Below are 19,283 nucleotides of genomic sequence, written 5' to 3' on the forward strand. Positions count from 1 at the left end.
GGGATGTAATGTACATCATAGTGACTGTAGTAAATAATACTGTGTATTATTGTATATTTATTTTATTATTTTTTATTCGAAATATAATGTATTATTAGCCCCAGGGTTACAGGTCTGTGAATTGTCAGGCTTACACACTTCCCAGCACTCACCATAGTACATAACCCTCCCCAATGTCCACCACTCTCTCCCTACACCCCTCCCCCCAGCAACCTTCAGTTTGTTTTGTGAGATTAAGAGTCTCTTATGGTTTGTCTCCCTCCCAATTCAGTCTTGTTTTATTTTTTTTCCTTCCCTACCCTCAGACCCCCCACTTTGCCTCTCAAATTCCTCATATCAGGGAGATTGTATGATAATTGTCTTTCTCTGATTGACTTATTTCACTCAGCATAATACCCTCTAGTTCCATCCACGTCATTGCACATGGCAAGATTTCCTTTCTTTCGATGGCTGCATAGTATATTATTATATATTTAAATTTGCTAAAGCTTAAGAGTTCTCAGCACAAGAAAAAAATGTATATGTTTGGTGATGGATGTTAACTAGTCTTAGGGTGATCATTTCACAACAGATAAAAATATGGAATTTTTATGTTGTACGCCTGAAACTAACGTGTCCATTATATGTCAGTTTCTTTAAAAAGTAATTGATATTTTATTTTTTTAATATTTTATTTATTTATTTGACAGACAGAGACCACAAGTAGGCAGAGAGGCAGGCAGAGAGAGAGACAGGGGAAGCAGGCTCCCTGCTGAGCAGAGAGCCCAATGCTGGGCTTGATCCCAGAACCCTGGGATCATGACCTGAGCTGAAGACAGAGGCCTTAACCCACTGAGCCACCCAGGCGCCCCAAAAGTAGTTTATATTTTAAAGAGAAAGACTAGGGCACCTGGGTGGCTCAGTCAGTTAAGCGTCTGCCTTTGGTTGAGGTCATGACTTTAGGGAGCCTGCTTCTCCCTCTGCCCCTCCTCCCACTCATTCTCTCAGTCTCTCTCTCTCAAATAAATAAAAATCTTAAAAAAAAAAAAAAAAGGTAAAGAGAAAGACCAAAACAAAATCTGGAAGGATGTGAATCGCAGTGTTAAATAGTGAAGAAAAATAAACAAACATTAACAGTGCTTAACTGCAGAGCATAAGAGAGTGGGTGATTTTTTTTTTTTTTTAACTGTCATGTAAGTATTTCTTTGCTGGTTGAAAGTTTGACAGTGAACATTTGTTACTTTTAAAATTAAGAAGAAAAATCTGTTTCTATTTTGAGAAGAGTCTCTTTGAAATGTATAATTAAAGAAAGAAAATGCCTGTAGAGTTAGGCAACAGGAGAGAATGGTCTTGGCGAGGGGCCCCCTTTCCCTGTGTGTGCTCCCCTGCAGTAATACGGCCTCTTAAATGAACAGAATGGTGTTTCTCTCTTATTCTTTCTCTGAATTTATTTTTATATGTAAAATGTGGTATCAGTGAAATCATTTTTTCTTTCTGGTTTGATTTTCAGGAAGATTTCGACGTCGATCATTTTGTGTCTGACTGTAGGAAGCGTGTCCAGCTGGAGGAACTAAGAGGGGATCTGGAACTCTACTATAAACTTCTTAAAACAGCCATGGTCGAGCTCATTAACAAGGATTATGCAGATTTTGTCAACCTTTCCACAAACCTGGTAAACCTGAAATTTGCAAGTCCTATAAACACACACACACACTTTCTCTCTCCTTCATATTTATTAAAAGGGCAGAGTTTTTAGATACCTTTCAGTTGATTACCCCACCAACCCTACCAGAAACTTGAAGAAATTACCAGTTTCATTAATAAAAGAACTAAACTTTTTGGAATACATTTTTTTGTTTGTTTTAGTTTTTATTCATTTAAGGCTGCTCTAGTTTGATTATGTTTCAAATTCATTAGTCAACAGTGAAAAGTAAAGGATAATAATACCCAAGGGGTTGTTTTGTTAGTTGCTAAGTGATTACCCTGAAGTCTTCCTTGATTTAGACTAATTTATTTGTAGGAGCAGATATCCACCACTCTTACAGAAATGTTTAATTTACTCCCAGGTGTATCTGTTAGCCAGAGCTAGGTTGAGGGAACATTGGCCAATATTGATATTTAAAAAGTTTGGTTTTATAAAAATATAAGAATGATTTGCAGTGAGCTTATCAGTTGTTTGTAAAAGCTGTTTAGAAATGTTTTTTGTGGGGTGCCTGGGTGGCTCGGTGGGTTAAAGCCCCTGCCTTCTCGGGTCATGATCCCAGGGTCCTGGGATCCAGCCCCACATCAGGCTCTGCTCAGTGGGGAGCCTGCTTCCTCCTCTCTCTCTGCCTACTTGTGATCTCTGTCTGTCAAATAAATAAATAAAATTTAAAAATTAAAAAAAAAAAGAAATGTTTTTGTTACTTGGCAGAAAAGTCTCCTTGTTGATGTTTCATTTTGTTTTAAATCTGTTTGTCCAGAGAAGCACAGAAAGTTGCAGCTCCATGGGAATTTCAAGAAGCATTAAAATTAATGATGCACATTTGCTTTTGGGAAATATACCACTAAGATAAATGTCCCAATAGGATTAGAAACCTAGAAAATTTTACTTGTTATGTTTAATTTCTGTTTTTCTCAAGGGTTATAATAATGTTTAAGAGAGATGTAGCCCATCAGACTTCACTTCACATCAGCTGGCTGAGTATCATCTTACAGACAGAGAACTGTTCACCTTCTGTGAAAAATTTTCACATTCATTTAAAATGTCATCTAAAGGCAAATTGTTCCTAAGGAAACTTCCGTTTCTCATGACTTCCCTTATTTTTATAGTTTCATGTATTTCAACAGATTTTTTTCATATTCTATGAGCAACATTAATGGCCAAATAACACTTCTGTTATTTAGCTAGTTACGTAGCAAAATATGGTTGTGCCAAAAAAATAACTTAAATCTGGTACTACTTTGATCATTAAATAGATACGTCACTATTACTCCTTATTGTGATGTGTTTGTGCCAACCTGGTTTTGCCTTTAGGTTGGCATGGACAAAGCCCTCAATCAGCTTTCTGTGCCTTTGGGACAGTTACGAGAAGAAGTTCTGGTAAGTCCCCAACTAATTAAAACAGTCTACTGTGACACATGTTGTCCTTGTCGGCTTTTCTCTAAGAATTCTTTTCATCTGTTAGTTTGGTGGTACTGGTGGTTGCATTTTATAATATGCTGATTATAATATTCACCTTCAGAAGAGTTGTAAATGATTTTGTTTTTGCATATGCTAAAAACCTAAAAAAAAAAAAAACATGTTTGATTTGAAGAAAATATATTCTCAGAGTAGACAGCCTTAAAATGTTAGGGGAGAGGAAGCATATTTCCTAATTCAACTTATTAATGCCACTTTGGTCATATGTAAGTGGTTTATAACTTACAAATGACTTGTATTTTAATAGTTTATAATCTTATAAATATCCCCCCCCCCATGTAATCTACGTGTGGTTAAGTTCCTGGGCTGATCTACAAAAGCTATGTAATCCCTAATGGAACTGAAGGATAATATAAATAAAATGTATACTTAATAAATGTTACATTTGAATGTTCTCTCAGAAAAATCTCTGTTGTGGGAATGGGACTCCCCACCTCTAAGCCATTGGGAATAGGAACTCCACCTGGGTGAACAGTGGAGGGGAAGTTGTGGCATCACATCTAACAGAAAACTGTGCTGCCCTGTCCCGCCCCCCCCCCATCTGTGTCTGGTGCCCTGACTTCTGGCCTCTGTCCGTTCTGATGCCCTGTCGTAAACTTGTCATAAACGACACCATCTTTCCTTGTGTGTCTCCTCTAGCTTGAGTGGCCTCGTGCGTCCCTCCCCTAAGACAGTGCCTGCATCCTAGAGAGAATATAAGGAGAACATAATTTAAGGGAAGACACAGTACATGGTTAGAACCAAGAAAAATGCAGAGTAACGGAAATATCAGTGCTGAGAAGCCTAGGGGAGGGGTAGGCAGGAAAGAGTTCGTGAAAGAGGTAAAAATCTTGAGTTGTGCCTTGAGCTAGCCAATACTTTCCATGGTTTATGTCTCATTTGAATTTTACAAAATCTTGTTAAAGATACTTTTCCTTGGAATGGAAGGGATTTTCGTGGTCCGCTGTTGGATTCCACACCAGCCGCTGTGTGGCTCTCCCGCCACCTCCTTGGTGTGCCTCTTCCTCCCGGGGCCTCATAGTGGTGTTGTTTCCCAAGCCTAGCCTTCCTTTGGCCTCCCACTCTTCTCTCAAACCCCCTCCCTGGAGGCAGATGTGCTCTACTCACACAGGCTCCCGTCCCGCCTCACCCCCTGCCAGCACCATCCCCTCCCTTTTCCATGGTCCGTCTTTATGGCCACTTTGGTCCTGCTCAGCCACAGGCCTGACCTGCCTTTCTGGTCCCAACTCTGAAGCTGTTCTGTGAGATTCTCAGACCACTGAGGGATATGACTATATCTGTCTTCATTGTATCCCTGTGGGCTTCCACAGTACTGACGTCCAGGAGGGGTTTTATAATGTTGATGGAGTGAATTAATTCACCTTCCTGTGGAATTTTTGTGATATGCCTACTTTATTCTAGTTGTTACTGTTAACCTTTGTTTTGGCCCTAATTCCTAATTATCTCTTTATTCATTAGCTTCTGGACAAGTTTCTCCACCTCTGCGCTCTGCCTTTTTCTGGTCTTCTGTTCTTCATTCTTGATTCCTGGTATTTCCATACCCACATTTCATCATCATGCATCAGTGCTTTGACATTCTCTCGTTCTCCAAAATGTGCAGAATCTAAAGACCTCATCTCAGTGAAGTTGGCCCTCCCTTCCTATTTCTGCTGCTCTCCAGAAGGAAGCCTGCAGTGCACACGGCTGTGTGCCTGTCTGACCCTGACCCTGAGTGTGTCTGCACTAACATCTGCTCCCCATCCCCTCCCCACCTCGGCAGCTGTGTACACATGGCTTTCAGAGTCCGATTCAAGCCCCGTCGCATTTCCAGACTGTCCTGTACTTTGCTTCATATTATCTGTTCTCCATTCTAAGCCCCCTCATCCCCATAACTTTCACTGTATATGTGTCATTCTTCTTCTGGCCATGCGACCCTGCCTTCGTGTCATTATGCCCCCAGATCATGAGTCCCCTCAAGAGTAACTGTGTCTGGTATATCATGTTTTTGTCAATATCTGCATAGTACTGGTGCGCAGGTATTAAGTTCTGTGGAATTGAATGAGATGTAGGAACTTGATAACGTGACAAAACAATGTCTGTAATACGTTTTCTTTCGTATTCTTTTAAAGAGTCTCAGGTCATCTGTCAGTGAAGGAATTCGGGCAGTAGATGAACGAATGTGTAAACAAGAGGACATAAGGAAGAAAAAGGTACCCTCCAGTAGATTTCTTATGCTGCATGCCAGTTGAAGCCCTCTCCTCTTATCCCCACATACTTGTCAGCACTATTCAGCTTTTTTTCAAAGCTCTCATGCATGTGCACTTTACACATTATGTCATGTTATCTACTTGAAATAATGAGACTGAATTTTAGAGGTACCCACACGATCTCAAGATCACCTACTTTTTCCAGAACAAGAAACAGTGATAACTGTTGTCGGTGCAGCGCTTGACAGTTAACGACTGTAAAAAATTGTCAGCGGCCCTATAAAGAAAATAGGCCTATATTAGAGACTAGGGGAGAAGTGGGCTTTCCAAAGCAAACTCAGGATTCTGCCGCAGGTTTGTTGTTATTTTTTGATTCTGCATTCTTTATGTTCTAGTGTTCACTATAATTTTTTCGATTCCCAGTATTTAGCATGCAGTGTTGGCTTACTTTCAGGTGTACGAGACAGGCAACGGCTCCGTACATCCGAGGGCTCACCCCGGGAGTGCACCCCTTAGTGTTGTCTCCAGTTTCAAGTGTCCCCGATGTCATTCATGATCATAACGATGTAGGGGCACAGCGGGCATTGGGAGTCTGGGCTTCTGACTCTCGCCTGCTGCTCTGTACAATGTTTTCTATGTGTATTATTAGCATATTTGTTAAAATCTCAGTGGGGAGAAGCCTGTTTGAGGGACCTTCTGTTTAATTCGCCTCTAGATCTCCTCACAGCTTTTGTCCAAAGAATGCTTGTCGTGCGCTTCCAGACAAAACAGTAAGCTTTCTGAGAGCAGGGTGTTTTTCTTGCCTTATTTTCTTGTGTCCCCCTCCCCACCGACCCCCGTCAGGACGAATGTCAAGCTCCCAGGGGTGTTCAGTAACTATTTATTGAATGGATGACTTTGTATTTTTTTGTTCTTTAAGGATGAGAGTTTTCATAATGTCCCTCAACCCCTTTGATAACATTTGTAGTATAAAAGGTCTTTAATGAATTGGCGCTTGGGCATATAGGTATATGCACATGTAAACTGAGAGGGTCAGTATGATTGGAAGCCAAAGTCAAAACATGAATAAAGAAAGGGCCATAAGAAAACAAATGGAGGGGCGCCTGGTGGCTCAGTTGGTTAAACGTCCGACTTTTGATTTTGGCTCAGGTCATGATCTCAGGGTCATGAGATTGAGCCCCGCATTGAGCTCTGTGCTCAGCAGGATGTTGCTCGAGATTCTCTCTCTCCCTCTGCCCCTCCCCTGTACGCACACATGCAGTCTCTCTCTTTCTCTCTCAAATAAACAAATCTTTTTTTAAAAAATAGGAAAGAAAAGCCCATAGAAAGATTCAGGATGGGGAAAAGAAGAAATAAGAGTATAGAATATGAGAAAGCAAAGTCTAGGGTTTTTGTTTTTGTTTTTGTTTTCTATAAACTTGCAATAGAATATTGAAGTATGCTTATTCTAGAACTAAGATTTGCATTCTTGACAATTCTGTGTTTCATAGAAATATTCAAAATATAGCATGTCCTATATATTTGAAGTTGCCTTTTGGTCTTATATTTTCTTGCATTTAGCATGGGAAATAAAGATGATTAAAAGTAAAGATGGTGACTTTTTTTGTTTGCTTAATTTTTATTTTTATAGATGTGTGTGTTGAGGCTTATACAAGTTATTCGATCAGTTGAAAAAATTGAAAAAATCTTAAATTCACAAAGTTCTAAAGAAACCTCTGCACTAGAAGCAAGCAGGTAAGCATTTTTTTTAAAACTAAGTAGCACATAAATTAATACTTCACATCCAGCCTAATTAGGCGGGGAGGGCTTATTTAGAATTCATTTCTGAACAAGAAAAAATCCAGGTTTGTGGCTTAGTGTTTTTGAATGTAGCTCCAGGAAAGTGGAGAGCATGAAATGGTGAAGTCTATAACACGTTCCTATAAACCCTTTGGTTAGAGACCACAGTTCCAACACGTCAGTATGCTTTCAGTGGAAAAGTTTTATATTTGGAATCACCTTCCCTGAGTACTAGCAAAATCCTGTTGATCTTTAAGGCATACCTACCATTCATCTTGTTTTTTTTCCATCTCATTTTTTTCCCTAGACATGCCCAGAGTATTACCATTGATGTATTTTGCACCAGCATTATATTATTATGAAACAGTATAGGACACATCCAGTTGAAATTTACAAACAGGAAATAAAAAGCTTATGAAGTAGAAAAAAGATGATGGCTCTCTTTGTTATACTGTGATTGTCTTGTTCCCTTCCTAGTGTGAATTTTCAATCAGCCAGGGTGAATGAGTGACTCAGAAAATGAGTAGTTAGGTCCTGTCAGCACCGTAAGACGCACAGTAGTGCAGTGGTCCTGCACATACCAGCTGGGCTGCCCGCATCAAGGTCACCTGGTGCCCTGCGTGCTCTGTCCTGTGAGGCTAACAGTCCTTCCTCCTGCAGGCGGAGTTAGGTTTCTAAATTTTAGGAATTAAGGTTTTAGATTTTGGAAGGAACTTGAGAGACCATATGCTCCACATGTCTCATGATAGAGATTAAGAACGGACACATCCCAAAGGAAGTGATTCTCTGGTCCAGGGTCTCTGACCCCTTTCACATCAAGGCGTTCAACTAAGTGGTCAGCCCCCACTGTGCTTGTGTCTCTAGCCCGTTGCACTCATGCTTCTGCCCCCATTCATCCGCACTTAGCAGACACTAGGTGTGCGGCCCTTCTGTGGCCCATGTGTCTCCAGCGGCTCCGCTTCGCTGCGGCCCTCGGCAGCACCTGCAGCCCCTCCAGCCACGTCCACGTTCAGCCCCTGGGGAGCTGGCCCTCCAGTGTTCTTCCTGTCTTTGCCGTTGCCGCTGTGCTCCTCGGATAGAAACACCTCAGTGAGCTCTATGTCTACAATCCTGTCCCTTTGCAACGCTGTCCTTGATAAACAGACATTGTGCGCTTTCTTGCTCAGCATTACATTGGAGGACTTTTTTTCTTGAGAAGAGCAGCTCTGAGCTCTAGAGTCAGGAAAGCCAGAGCAGCGTTGGCGCACGGTAAATCCATCCTGCTCGCCAGGCCCAGAAACGCCGAGATAAGGATAAATAGGAAATGCACATGGGATCAGTCAGTAGAGGTTGGGATTAGGCTTCTGCAGCATTGGTCTTGCCGAGCACTTGCCTTCCCTCCACATTAGTTCTGATGCTCCGGGACTGGGCACACCACGGCGGGTCTCCAGACATTTTGGGTTTCCTTACAGTGTGTTTCCTCACTACCTGACTGCCCATCCTCAGATGTGGGATGCCTCATAGAGCCCAGCAGGGGCTTTGGGGCCTTTGTTGTGTTTTTTTTTTTTCTTTCACTGTTCGGCTTCCTTTTGAATGGGGTTGACGCTTTCTAATGGGGGGGGGGGGGGCAGGAGGGAAGTGTATCCAGTCCACTTGATGGCAGATGCACTGTGAGTGATTTCTCACCAGCTCCCAGAGCACCGAGCTTGCTCTTTCTACCGTTGGGTAAATGTAAACTTGGAGTCCGCTGCTCTGAGGGATTTCCCAGGTTGCTGCTAGGCGGTCAGTTTTAGCTGATTGGGGAGATAGCATTAGTCAGTACTGGGGAGGTAGTGGGGAGGGAGAATGAGGCAGGCAGAGAAGAAGAGGGGGATTCGGGTATGAACGGTAGGACAGGGCAAGAGAGAGGAGGGGGTTAGAGAATGGGAGAAGAAGGGAGAAGAAGGGCACGAATGGGAGAGCCCGAGGAACGTAGTGGAAACACGCAGTTGTACCCACACTGACCTAAAATAGCTCCATCCCCTTGCCTGGGCCCTGTGGCCCCGGGCCAGGCTGCGTCGGTGGCTTCTACGACATCTCCGCTCCTCACCCCCCACACCTGGGGCCTGCTGCACAGTTTGTCCTGAAAATTGGTGGCGTGCAGGTGCCTGAGCGCTGTAAGGCATGGGAGGCGGTGGGGGGGGCGGATTGTGGCTGGGAACACACTGGGAAGAAAGAGCACAAGGGGCGCCAAAGTCGGCATTGCTGACCAGATGATGTGGTCGCTCAGAAATTAACTTTGGGAATTACACTTCTCTAATTGTCTCTACTAGCCCTCTCTGGACTGGACAGATTTTGGAGAGAATTGCCACAGAATTTAACCAGTTACAGTTTCATGCTGTTCAGAGCAAAGGCATGCCTCTTCTGGACAAAGTAAGACCAGTAAGTGTTGGTTTCGATTTTCAATTTGCTGTTTGCGAATTTCCTGGATGATTTTGGTTTGACCTAGCATTGCTCCCTGATAATTGCTACATGATTTTGAAGCTAGCTTTGAATTTTTTCTTTCAGTGTCTGCTGCTTGGGACCCTGCTTCCATTGTGTCACACTAGATAGATTTTGTGTAAAGACACGAGTGTAGTCTCCAAACTATGCGAGTAAAATGAATTCTGAATTTCATGTAACTTGACACATCATATGATGTAGTCAGAGTTCATTTATCCAAAGCCTTTGACCAGGTTTAAATGCACGCTTGTCCAACTAACTCCGTAGCTTAAGAGGCAAATAACTTTTTGTCGTTCAGTAATTGTCTAAACTTCCCTTTGATGAAGCCAACTTACTTTCAAAGAAATCATAGGGAGGGGACGCCTCGGTGGCTCAGTCGGTTAAGCCACTGCCTCTGGCTTAGGTCATGATCCCAGGGTCCTGGGATCATGTCCCACCTTGGGCTCCTTCCTTGGCAGGAAGCCTGCTTCTCTCTCTGCCTGTGCCTCCTTGTGTGCTTGTGCTCTCTCTCGACAAATAAATAAATAAAAATCTTTAAAAAAAAAAAAAAACAAAAAGAAAGAAAGAAAGAAATCATGGGGAGAAGAGATTCATTGTTATTCTCTAGGAAATATTGGGGTTTTAATCTTACATATATTCTGGTAGAATTAGAGGCTTGCTTTATATATATAACACATATGTATATAAATTATACATATATTTTTGAGTTTTTAGAAACTGTTGTGCCTGGACCTTCTTTCCTGGTCTCTCTGTTCTTGCAGCGTATAGCCGGCATTACAGCCATGCTGCAGCAGTCCCTGGAAGGCCTGCTGCTAGAAGGGCTTCAGACTTCCAATGTGGACATCATAAGGCACTGCCTACGGACTTACGCTACAATTGACAAGACACGGGACGCAGAGGCATTGGTCGGTCAAGTACTGGTGAAACCGTACATGGATGAGGTTTGTGCCCCCATGCACCTCATTCTGCAAACACAGAACATCTACTCTGGCTTCGATTCTTGACTGGGTGTGAGAGAGCTCAGGGCTCTTCCTTGAAGATACTCCTAGTTACTGCTCTTCTGGTTGTAAGAAAGGGTTGGTCCCGGTTGGTGCCCATCAGCATGGCAGGAATAAAGCATGTACTCTGGTCTCTTCCAGTAATGCCATAGCTCAGGGATCATCTTAATTTAGTAGGGATGAAGGACTTGCCTAGGAAGAAGGTACGGATCAGAACATTTTCGGGTCAATTTCAATTTCCGTAAGTTATACGTTAATGAAGTTGCCGAAAAGCGTGACCCCACCAAGGCACCCGTGCCCGCTGGAGGAGCTGGAAGACAGCTCTGTGCGCAGGGAAAGTCCGTGAGGGGAGGCGTCTTTGCAGAATTGATGTGGCCTAAGTCTTGAAGACCATGGGAGAGTTTGCGAGGCCAGGAAGGTGGGAGGGAGGGAATATTCAAAGATAAAGGGCTTTTATGGGCGAGTTAGCGGGGTAGCACCTTAAGTCCGGAACTTGGTTACCCAGTGTCCTTGACCTATGTGGATACAGTTAAATACAGGGAGTCAGTGTATCCTGCCTCTGAGCGGCCGGAGCACGGGCTGCACCATGTGAGGCCACCAGCAATCAGCAGTTTCCCACTTAGAGAGCATTGGTTTCATCTAGTTCAGGCTGACAGAAGTCATGAAGCCAATCTCAGCGTTTGAGGGCTTTCTTCCGGTCACCTGCCAGTGTGAGTGTTCTTTCTGTCCAGTAAGTATAAAGCTACCCACCATGACTTCAGGATGAAAGGCTTCCAGTTTTAAAATAGGACAGTATCCCATTGATAGAAATAAAATTAAAGGATTTATTTCATTAATCTTCTCAGCTTCATTAGGACTACTAAAAATAAATGATCTGTCAGTTCTTTGTATGTATCCTATTATAGTTCATAGCCCTCTCTGTGGGGGTGAAAAAGATCATGTTATTCTTTGTCAATAAGTGAAAATATTTTATTTAATTATGCCCTTTTCGTTGAACTGAATCTAATATGCTAAATTAGGGAAGCACTTTACGTTTCCGTGTTGTTAAATGAACTGTGGCCATGTTTGTACTTTAAGTTTGTATGCTTGTCATTCACCTCCTGCAACTCAGCCTCACCACAAAAAATAAAATACTAAAGCAAAATAAGATGTGTTTTCTTCCATCGCTTTCTGTCTCAGCCCTTTCCCTGTTCTGGAGATGGTAGAGGACAAGGCCAGGGTGAAGATGGTACAGAGCTATTGTCCAGAGATACAGTATTTCGCTTTTAAGCTCAGAAGGGAAGCAGATGAGTGTGTGTGATGTTTTAGCTTCAGGCCAGTCTCTGTCCCCCAGCCTCTCTGTCCCCTGGGGTTGGAACAGTGTTCCCAAATCCTGGGACCTAGATTTTCGTGCCGCTGTTACTTACCTCCTGTTTAGAAAGCATGTTGAGTGGGGAGGAGGAAGGATGAAGTGCATTTTTAAGGTTTACTTGATTCTTTTCTCTGTAGTGTATAGTTCATACTTCTCTTTTAGGTGCTTTAAAAACAACAACAACAACAACAACTAAAACCACTCTTCCTTCTGCTAGGTGATCGTAGAGCAGATCGTTGAGTCTCATCCGGACGGCCTGCAGATCATGTATGCTAAGCTCCTGGAGTTCGTTCCTCACCACTGCTGCCTTCTTCGAGAGGTCACAGGAGGAGCCATCTCAAGGTGACGTAAACTGCTGTGCATGCACCTGAGCTCAGTTTAGTGGCCACCTGTCACCTCCTCATAGGCCGCTGATCCCTGGCTGTCCTGTCTGATCCAGGAACGTGTGTGCTTCCCTATTTGTTACCAGTGCTGTGAAGCAAGTGTCCCTCGCCTGGGTTTACAGGGAAGGGAATGAAGAGTGGGGGCGAATCTCGACGGTGACATATGTGTGACTCCAGAGCCTCTGCTTTTCTCTTGTCTATACTGTCTCCTTAACCAGGTTCAAAATCAAAATTGGTTTCTTTCCATTATTGTGATGTCATCATCTGTCTAGAAATACCAATTCAGTTTAATTCAACACATTTTATACTGATGGCGATTAAAGTCATGTTCAGTTTTCCCTCCCTCTCTCATTTCATTTCCATGGCTTTCCAGTTCTGTTACATGAACATCCCATTACCTTCCACCATCTCCGTCATCCCAGTCCAGACCTTTGTCACCTTTTGTTCAAGGGTAGCGGGCTCTCCCCACCTGGTCTCCCAGCTCCCAGCTTCAGTCATTTGCCTATCCCTCTTCATTGTGGCCCGCGGCTGTCCCACCTGCCCAGAGCTCTGCGGCCTTCCAGAGTCACTTGTGGCAACTCATCGCCCACAGAGGAGCAATCCAGTCTTCCTAGCGCAACCTGTGAGGCCCTTGGTGCTTGAGTCCTAGCGGTTCTCTGCTGTAGAACTTCCTACTGTGGAACTTTCCCCCATACCACTATGGTTCCTGGCCAGACAGGAGCACTTGACCTTCCCTAACACACCTGGTACAGAAGATCTCTGACTTCACATTGGTTCAGTTTATGGTTTTTTGACTTTTTATAATAGTGCAGAAGTGATATGTGTTTAGTTTGGATCTTTTCCCAGGCTGGCGATCTACAATAGGGTCCTCTTTTGTAATGCTGGGCAGGGGCAGCGAGCACAGCCCCCAGGCAAACCACGTGATCACGAGGGTCAGCAACCAACACACTTGAACCGTCCTGTTCTGGCTTTCAGTGCAGTGTTCAGTAAATTACATGAGATACCAGACACTTTATTGTGAAATAGGCTTTGTGTTAGAGGATTTTGCCCAACTGTGCAATACTCTAAGTGTTCTCAGCACAGGCAGGGCTGAGCTCTGATGTTCAGTCGCTTTTTCAACTAAAGATTTCCAGCTGAACAATGGGTTTATTAGGAGCCGAGGCCGTCATAAGCTGAGGAACATCTATCTGTACTGTGCGCTTCCGTGTTTTCCCTCATTGCTTCCTGTCTCATTCCCTTTGTCTTTCTGTTGACCTGTCCCTCCGCATGAAGCTCCAGTCAAATACAACTTTTTTTTTTAGATTATTTATTTATTTACTTATTAGAGAAACCATAAGCAGAGGGGGAGGCAAAGAGAGAAGCAGGCTCCCCACTGAGCGGGGAGCCCTATGTGGGACTCAATCCCAGGACCCTGAGATCATGACCTGAGCCAAAGGCAGAGGCTTAACCAACTGAGCCACCCAAGCATGCCTGAGATACCACTTCTTTCAAGAGACCATCTTTTATCCCGTTGTTCAGCATTAGGCACATCCTCTGGATTCCATTTTAATCTGTTGAGAACTGATGTCCATAGGCTTAGCACGTGCTCCCTTCCATGCTGCCCGCGCCTTCCTGCCCACACCTGGCACAGCATCTTAAAGCTAAAACTACCCTGTGTCTGCAAAATGAAAGAATGAATCTGTAGGCTAAGGAGGTCCCTAATCTTTAGGAAGTAAGCAAGCAATGTAGTTTGTCTTGAATTTGTGTTCTGTGGGAAGAAAAACCTGGAGTAATAAATACGCCACTTGACCATTGAAATACCCTGTTTTCACTACATGAATTTAGAGAAAGCCTGGTTTTGCCACTTGCAGTTAGTAATCATGAAGATTTAGCTGGATTTGGATTTCACATTAAGAATTTAGAAGTCATGATGTAGAGATACCTGGGTGGTTGGCGGTTGAGCTCTGCCTTTCTGCTCAGGTCATGATCTCAGGGTTCTAGGATTGAGCTCCATGTTGGCTCCCTCTTCCCTCTGCCCTGACCCCTGGCTTGTGCTGTCTTGCTCTCAAATAAAATTAAAAAAGAAGAAGAAGACGGAAAGTCATGATGTAAAACTAAAGAAGCCACAGTTAGGAAACAGCCAGCCAGTCATTAGATTTGACAAGGCTAGTCTTGGTCCTGAAATATCAAGTTTCAAAGCTTTGCAAGTTCTCCCACCATTTTCAGTGTGGCCGAATTCACGGAGAAGCCTCAGAAATTTGGGGAATCTATGGTTTTTTATTTAAAGATTTTATTTACTTATTTATGTAAGAGGGAGGAGGGGAGAGAGAGAGAGAACACATGAGCCCAGGAGGAGTAGAGGAAGAGGAAGAAGCAGACTCCTCCCTGAGTGGGAGCCCAGTGCAGGGCTTGGTCCCAGGACCCGATATCATGACCCAAGCGAAGGCAGAGGCTTAACTAACTGAGCCACCCAGGTGTCCCATTGAGGAATCTAAATTGTACCTCGGTAGGTCGTCATTTGCCTCAAGCATCCTGATTGTGCTGCCCCTGACCACCCCCTGCTTAGCTCCTGCCTCCAGGTTTCCACACGCTCAGCTCAGCGCTTTCCTTGTCCGCCCTTTACTTGTTCCATGTGTCTCGTCTGCACATGCCCTTTATAACCTGGCAGCACCGACGGCATGTGGGATTTATCTTCCGAGGAATAAGGATTCACTTTCCTCATTTGCCATCTGTTTCAGCTGTTAATCTTGAGGATGTAAATTTTCTCTTTGGGGCTTTAAGTAGATATTTACCTTGAGGATGTGGAGCTCTTGTTATTTAATGTTGCTTATACTCTGTGCATCTGTAGTTTTAAAACCCTTAATGTTATTCTTTCTTTTTTGCCATCCCCAGCCCTCCTTTTTTTTTTTCCCCCTCCCAACCCTCCTCCAACCCACCGGTGATTTATCAATACCAAACTATAGTAAGATTATTTGGTATCCCTTTCTGGAAGTGAAGCGTAGCTTCCGTTATAACCTGTGTGTCCTGATAATTTTTGCTATGCAGGAAGATTATGAAAGCATTTTCTGTTGATTTTTAATGCCAGCATAGTAAAATCCCAATTTGCTATCACAGCTTAGCTACAGAACTCCCACTTTTGCTTAAAGAAGAACATGTACTGTATTGCCGACCATTGTTCAAGAAAATTTTCTTAAAAGTACAGCATGTCACACAGTATACAGCAGTCGGAGCGGGTGGTCATCGCAGTGGTATTTGCCTCAAATATTTATTGTCTTTAAATTCAGAAGAAACTTAACGAATCTGCCGTATTTACTTATGTATGAAACCATTGCTAACATAGCATTTACTGTACGCAGGCCCCAGCCTAAATGCTTGGTAGACGTTAACCCATAGGATGATCCTGTGACCAATATCCTGTCATGTCCATCTATAGATGAAGACAACAAAACATAGAAAGTAAAGGGCCCACGATTTGAGCGCAGGCACTCTGGCTCCCAAGTGAATGCTTCATGTCTGTGTTGCCTCTGCCTCTCATCGAATTCTAGAACTTGAAATCCAGAGCCCAGCCTTTTGCTAAAAAATGCAAAATAAAGTATGGACACACACAAAAACATTAATGTGATAGGTGTTCTGTATCGGGATTTGTGATCAAGATTTTACACGGAGCAGTCCTACAGCTGTAGAACTGAAGGTGACCTCAGAGAGGGTGGCATCTTCGCACAGCTGTTAGTAATTGGTAAATTAGTGTCATTTACAACACCTCGGAGCTTAGCGGTATTAAGATTGAATGCGAAGATAACTCTTCTTGTGTTATTAGACTGCTTCTTATCCAAGGTAGAGTGTAAATACGGTGACCTAATTAGGGGAGGAATCGTGCCAAGGCAGTCTGATACCAACTTGCTCTCCTGTGTGATAGATAAAAGAGTCAGGCCACAGAGGACACACCTGCTTCCAGGTGATTCTGGGATCAAAGAGTAACATAGAAGTGTCGGCCCTAAACCAGCCCATTGACAAAGAGAGTTGTTCGTAAAGGTCAAAATAAGTATTAGGCTGAGGAACTTCTAGTAAAAGCAGCACAGCAGAATTTCGCCCTTTGTAAATAGAAGAGCACAGTGTATCTGACTGAGATTTTGCTCTTGTCCTACAGTGAAAAAGGCAATACTGTTCCTGGATATGACTTTTTGGTGAACTCTGTGTGGCCAGAAATAGTACGAGGATTAGAAGAAAAATTGCCTTCTCTTTTTAATCCCGGGAATCCTGATGCATTTCACGAGGTACCTTTTTCTGCAGAGTCTTGGTTCTGTGGTGTTTTTTTTTTTAATAAATTTGAGCTCATGAGTGAGCATGTACTAAAAAATCGTTTCATCCAAGTAATAGTCCCTGATACTTTGGGGAATACGTATTTTAATTTGACAATGTTTAGTAAAATCCAGTCTAAACACAGTTGTGACTAGATGCGTTTATTATTTTCTCACTTTTTAAAAAAGATCCTAAAAACCATTAAAAGCCAATCTCGTCACAATTGTTTTCCATGAAAAAGTAGGTTTGCAGATCTGTACTGTATAATTTTTGAGGAAAACAAAAGGTATCGATGGGATTGTAAAATCCTTGTTAATTCTTAAAGCGTAGAGAGGCAGGCAGTAAGTGTGGTGAGCTGGGGAGCTGGTGGACTTCAAAAACAGGTAAGACAACAAATTTGGAGCGTTATTATTCCAGAAATACCACTGACCTATTCTCGTGATTCATTGTGTGATGTTAACAGTATGTTGAACAATATGATCACTTGGTGTCACTTTCAGTAAATTGTGTGACAGTGTTTTTTTGTGATTTTGAAAATTAGGGCTTTCAAAAATAGACACTGTAAGCAGAATGAAATAGTGGTTTAGGCAGGAACCATTTAAGACCTTTTACATTTTGCTGTACTCTAGAGAATTGTATGGATCATGTTAGGCTCAGGAGATGTTTCAGCTCGGAAATGACACTTTCTCACAGCGCTTTGATTTTGGAATTCTAAACCAGTGCTTAATGTTGGTGGGTATATTTCAAGCAAGCATAGCATCTGTCAGTTTCTCTCAAAAAATGCTTTCAGCTTTCCGCATTGCTGTGACATGCTTCTTGTGAAGAAAGAAACATCTTTGTATTCCTTTAGCATCCTGTCCTATGCAGAAGTAGAATACATTTTATCCCAAAAGGATAAATAATACTTTTGTCTCAATGCCACATGCCTAGAACTCACACTCAGGGGATCTGTTGCTCAGAACCAACTGAAAGAAATTAAAAACGTGTAGTATTCAGGGCACTGTAATTCGGGCCTAAACGCAGACTTCAGCAAATTTAGGTGAATGGTTTGGTGAGCCAGAATTGAGCCCATCTTAATTAAGAAGTCCGTGGAAGGTCCACACACATTCTCCTAACAGCCTGGGCACTTGGGGGCCTGGAGTTCCCACAAGGGAGTCTGCATTTCACCACATCTGCGGTTTTGCTCTGCTGGCTGACCCCGGTTCTATGTTCTCTGTTAGCTTCGTCTGGGAGTAAATTCTCTCGGAGCCTAAGCAGAAGAGGAAATGTCGTCCTTAAAGTACAAGCAGTAGTTACTGGTAGGTTAGTTTTGTGGGCGAAATTAAGTGGTACATTAAGCACAACACACAGGTGGTGAATGCTGGGTGAGTTTCAGCTGTTGCTCTTCACGGTGGTATGACCTCCCCATAATCCCCCCCACACACATCCTCCCTCCCCCATCTGTTTTCATGCTGTTCCGTCTGTAGAAAGGACTGGACTGCTCCCCTGGTTTGATTCTTGTCCTGCTGCTTCTTCTGGAGCAGCAGTGAAAGCAAGACCACTTAATTTCTGGTCTTGTCTCGTTCCAGTGGGCTAGATTAGGGGTACCCGAGAACATGAGAGCTGTCCTTTGCAGAGCACTGGGTTTCCAGATGGGCTTGTCACGTAAGCTCGTGAGCCGGTCACCGGACCACTTGGGCATTATAGGATCTTCAAGTCGGGACCCGGGAAGGACGATCTCTTGAGGTCCCTGTCAGCTCTGGGAATGGAGTCCGAGGGCTCCCCTTTTCTCTCTGGATTACAGCTTTCCATGCATGTTCCTGTCTCTGGTTAGTGTGCTTACAGTGAAATGCCCACCTGTGTGTTCTTCTTTTAGAAATACACCATAAGTATGGATTTTGTGAGAGCGTTTGAACAGCAGTGTGGATCCCAGGCCAGTGTGAGGAGACTAAGAGCTCATCCTGCCTATCACAGCTTCAATAATAAGTGGAATTTACCTGTTTATTTTCAAATAAGGTCAGTAATTTATTCCCTCCCCCCACCTCCAGTCTTCTAAGAGGGAATTCGAATACCAATGCAGGGGTTGCCCCACTTACCGGCCTTTTCTTTGAGATCATTGTACTGTTCCATGGGAAGCAAAACCTAAAATGGAAACGTGCGGGTGTCTGGATTACCAAGGTCCTGACTCACATGAGAGAAAAATAATTTTGTGATTAGAGGGCTGCGTACACCAGCCTCGAATTGAGGTGGCCTCCGGGCCCAGCTCTGTCCCCCGAGATGACACTTCCACAGCCATCACACGAGACGGGCAGGAGGGGCTCTGGAGCGGCACACTCTTTTCCCTTTTCTTCTTCTCACCACCTGTCTACTGTCAAACAGCGGCCCCAGCCGACATCTGTTGTCAGGTTCTCTGGACAGTTTTTTCCCTCAGAGAGAGTGGGGAGAGGCACAGCCTTAAGTATCCTTTGCATCTGGTTCCTTCAATCAGTTACAAGAATCCTAGTTATTATTTTGGCTTTTCTTTATAATCTCTGACATTTGTTCTCTCTGTTCTGGAAAATGGTGACGCTTCTAACAGATGTCCTGATGATGACTCGTATGTAAATAAGTGCTTCTATAAACTATTGGGGAAATTTAGGATAAACTCTTAGCAAAGTGTGTTCTGCTAGAAAAATCGATGAGATCAGGCAATTTTGCAGAGTCTCTTGA

The 19,283-nt window shown here is 43.4% G+C and overlaps 1 protein-coding gene across 1 annotated transcript in view; it reads left to right on the forward strand.

Moving 5' to 3' along the window:
- The window catches only part of COG2 (component of oligomeric golgi complex 2), a 53,190-nt gene that overhangs the window by 17,780 nt on the left and 16,127 nt on the right, over positions 1–19,283 (forward strand). The window contains exons 2-10 of the mRNA XM_082718900.1: positions 1,490–1,651; positions 2,996–3,061; positions 5,269–5,349; positions 6,977–7,080; positions 9,417–9,525; positions 10,347–10,526; positions 12,152–12,276; positions 16,444–16,570; positions 18,451–18,590. Of these exons, the coding sequence (XP_082575026.1) occupies positions 1,490–1,651; positions 2,996–3,061; positions 5,269–5,349; positions 6,977–7,080; positions 9,417–9,525; positions 10,347–10,526; positions 12,152–12,276; positions 16,444–16,570; positions 18,451–18,590 (1,094 nt within the window). The remainder of the gene's footprint in view (positions 1–1,489; positions 1,652–2,995; positions 3,062–5,268; positions 5,350–6,976; positions 7,081–9,416; positions 9,526–10,346; positions 10,527–12,151; positions 12,277–16,443; positions 16,571–18,450; positions 18,591–19,283) is intronic.

The sequence above is a fragment of the Mustela nivalis genome, assembly GCF_964662115.1.
Source record: "Mustela nivalis genome assembly, chromosome: 2".
NCBI lineage: Eukaryota > Metazoa > Chordata > Mammalia > Carnivora > Mustelidae > Mustela > Mustela nivalis.